Source organism: Haliaeetus leucocephalus, unplaced genomic scaffold (genome assembly GCF_000737465.1).
Source record: "Haliaeetus leucocephalus isolate CR32 unplaced genomic scaffold, Haliaeetus_leucocephalus-4.0 Scaffold517, whole genome shotgun sequence".
Classification (NCBI taxonomy): domain Eukaryota; kingdom Metazoa; phylum Chordata; class Aves; order Accipitriformes; family Accipitridae; genus Haliaeetus; species Haliaeetus leucocephalus.
The window spans coordinates 3,459,285-3,462,730 of NW_010972953.1; the positions used below are offsets into that span (position 1 = coordinate 3,459,285).

Sequence of the window (3,446 nt, forward strand, 5' to 3'; positions counted from 1 at the left end):
GCGGGGAAGCGGCGGCGGTCGGCGGGGATGGCGGCGCGGCCTGGGGGCTTTACCTACGGATCGACCGACAGCGGCTGCAATGCCTTAACGAGCGTCGAGAGGGCAGTGGCGCTCTCGTCTTCCGCGCTTGGGAGGAGCGGGGTGACCGAACCCAGGTGGAGCCCGGGCCGGGGGTCTGCAGCGGAGCCGGGCGGCGCCGGGAGGGGGTGTGGGACTAAGCGAGGTGGTGGTGGGGGGTCCCCGCCTTACCCCTGAGCCCCCTCCGAGGTTATCCGCCCCACTGCTCCCTGTACTCACCCCCCCCGTGCCTCCCTGCGCAGCTGGGGCCGGCCCTGACCTGCTCCTCTCTCTCCCCAGTTCGTAGAAAGCGACGATGATGAGGAGCTTCTGTTCAATATCCCGTAAGTCCTTTCCCTGAGCTCCTTCGGCATCGTTTTGGCTGCTGACAGGGCTTATTTCTTGCCTTTTTATTGCTGGGAATGAGGCACGTCTGCGTGCTGCTGTGTAACCAGGGCTGATCTGGAGAGAACGGAGATGAAAATGCCGCTTCTGCGTCTCTTGGCAGGTTTACGGGTAATGTGAAATTAAAAGGAGTAATTGTGATGGGAGAAGATGACGGGACGCATCCAGCGGAGATGAGACTGTAAGTAAAATGAGCGTTAACTTGGCCAGAGCCTAAACTGAACTGATTGACTCGTAGCTAACGAGAACAGCAATTCTCATGCTGTTGGGTGCCTGAGCACCCAGCAAGGGTGCGCAGCGTGGGAGAACGCAGTGTTACTCTGCAGCAGCTCCGTCATCCCAGGGCCTCAGGAGGAAAAAGAAACCATAACCTGTACAGGGATGAGCGCGGCTGCTTGCTGCCTTTTTCTCTAGAGAAATGAGGCACCGATTTTAATTAGAAGAGAAGGTTTGGTTGGGACACTGGCTGTGCGTTGTGAAGAAATCAACCTGCTGCTGGCTTAGCTGGCTGCAGAAGGATTGGTGGGCCAAGAGGGCTTACGCTTTGGGGGGAAACTGAGGCCTGGAAGGGAGGGAGGGACACAAGTGACGGAGTGTCCTGCAGCTAGGTGAGGTTTGTAAGGCTCTTGGCAGCGGTCCTGCCGTACTGAGCCACATGGCCTGCTTTAGCTCCTGATGGGAGAGAAATGCTTCTTAATACTGCCTTTTTTTTTTTTTTTTTTAAATAAAAGAGTATTGAGTACTCTGCAGTTCTTGCTTGTGGGGAAAGAAATACACCTTTATCAAGCCCCTATTTTCCTTGGTCTGCAGTGTACCGGGTCTGGGTTTCTTCATGTACCCAAGCATGCCGAGATCTGTATCTCCCCAGCTTTGTTCCTCGCTCCTCCTTGTTATTTCTTCAGGGTGTTGGGTATTCTGGAGCGTGGTGGTGCTTTGTGGTGGCGCTTTGTGGTGGCGTTGGTATCTTTTCCCTTAGAAGACAAAGCAAATCCATTTTCTTACTGTTCAGAAGAATCCGGGTAGCGCACTGCTTGGTAGCTACTTAAACTTTAGCAGGGTAGAGCTAATGGATGGGGAGGAAACCAATTAGCTGACTTGTATGTTAATAACTTCCTGGGTTTCCTCCCTCTCTTCCCAGGTTCAAGAACATTCCTCACATGTCCTTTGATGACACAGCCAGGGAACCGGACCAGACGTTCAGCCTGAACCGGGATCTGACAGGCGAGCTGGAGTACCCCACCAAGTACGATGCAGACCCACATGCCTGGGGGGTGCAGAGGGCTGCTCCTCCCGAGCGCAGGTGCTGCGCTCGATCCAGCCTGCTGGTGTGCCACCGAATTTTAGGAAAGTGTTAGCAGAGGGCAGTTCCTTCCCTTGCATCTCAAAGCTGCCCACAGTAGAATTTGTCTCCCTGGCTCTGTCCTGCCCTTGTCAGGTGAGAGCTCTGGTCTGAAAACCCCCTCCCTGGAGTCAGGGGGGTGCCTGTGCCTGTGACCCAGGACTTTTTGGGGTGCAGAATCATCCTGGTGTCATGTCACCTGCTCCTGGCCCCAGCGACAGCTTGTTGCTAGCCTGCTCGCCACAAGTGTGAGGGAAGCTGCTCCTCCTGCACCCTCAAGTTGTTTGCTCTCAAGTCTGACTTGGGTTAGGGTAGGAGCTTAGCACCATGCTGCGAGGAGGTGGCAATGCAGCAGAGTGGTAGCCTGTACGCACAGCTCCGGTTTCAGAGTGTGTTTTCTTTCAGAATTGCCCGTTTCTCCAGTGTTTCCCACCTCTCCATCCACTTCCCGAAGAACTTTGGAGCGGAGACAACAAAGATTTTTTATATAGGCCTGAAAGGAGAGTGGACAGAGGTAGGTAAGAGCAGAGATGAGCAAGACTGTGCTGGTAGTGTAAAAAGGGCTTTAAATCATAGCTTAAGTTGAGCTCTAGCTGTGGCGAAGAAGTGGGAACAGTGCGGGGGGGGTCTGTGGTTGAAAGTCTGTAAGATGGGAACCTACTCAGCTCTTGCCAGTCAGGTGTTTTAGGAGGGACTTGAATGTTGCTCTCCTCTGGACTAACGCATTCCATCTTAACTCAGGCTCATCGCCATGAAGTCACCATCTGCAATTACGAAGCATCAGCAAACCCAGCTGATCACAAGTTGGAACAAATCACCCCACAGACTCACTTCATCTCCTAACAGTGCTGTCGGGAATCTCCCGAAGGCTCTGGTACAAGTGTATGGATGTGACGGGCTGACTCGGACAGAAATGGCTTCCTGAAGTACTTGGAGAGTGTTGGATCAGCTTTACATTTCGGTCTTTGCCTTGGAAAGCAGAGCGCCGATCGCGTGCAATGCCTGTACGAAGGTGGCCGCTGAGGGCGGCAGCGCGTTGGGTCCCGCAAGAAGGCAGCAGATCTGCTCTCGTTAACGGGAGACTCGGTCTTTAGGCAGTGGCAAGCTCGTGTCTGGTATCGTTTCCTTCTCTGACTGTCAATAAAACACGCGCTGAGGTGCAGAGCTCCGGCTGCGGCCTGGTCACCCGCATCCCTGTCCCTGAACGTGGGTCACAGCCTAGTGTGCGGAGCGGCCCTTCTCGCCCCAGAGGGAGACGCCGGGTTGCGGGGGTTGAGACAGCGGGGACGGCTCCAGGCCGCGGCTGTCACCGGCGGTTGTCTGGCGGGGAGAGGGCGATGCTCGGTGCCTGACCGGCGGCAGAGAGGGGAAGGGAGGCGGTGGGGAAGGGGAAGCGGCCCGCTGTGGTAACGTCGAGGGGGACCGTGGCCGGTCCCGCCGCGTTCGCCTCTGCCCTGAGCGGAATCCTCTACGAAAATGGCCGCCCCCTGAGGGACGGGTAATGCGTCACTTCCGCCGCGCTGAACTCCCCGACCGCCACCCGGCGGCCGGAAGTTCCGGTGGGAGCGCGTCGGGGGAACCGGAGGAGAGCGCGCGCCGGGCTCCGCGGGAGAGGTGCGGGGCGGGACGTACCACCGGGAGGGGA

The 3,446-nt window shown here is 56.7% G+C and overlaps 2 protein-coding genes across 3 annotated transcripts in view; both read left to right on the top strand.

The window, feature by feature from the left end:
• Positions 1–5: 5 nt before the first annotated feature.
• On the top strand, positions 6–3,254 carry PITHD1 (PITH (C-terminal proteasome-interacting domain of thioredoxin-like) domain containing 1; the record flags this gene model as incomplete). Its single annotated transcript, XM_010576341.1, has 6 exons — positions 6–155; positions 358–401; positions 566–643; positions 1,601–1,705; positions 2,207–2,315; positions 2,543–3,254. Coding segments are annotated over 6 exons (588 nt in total), but the record flags the coding sequence as incomplete, so codon positions are not given.
• Positions 3,255–3,356: 102 nt separating this feature from the next.
• The window catches only part of LYPLA2 (lysophospholipase II), an 8,823-nt gene continuing 8,733 nt past the window's right edge, over positions 3,357–3,446 (top strand). The window contains exon 1 of one of the 2 annotated variants that reach the window (XM_010576085.1): positions 3,357–3,415. The gene's annotated coding sequence lies outside the window, so the exon portion shown is untranslated. The remainder of the gene's footprint in view (positions 3,416–3,446) is intronic. The other variant, XM_010576084.1, reaches the window with a different exon arrangement.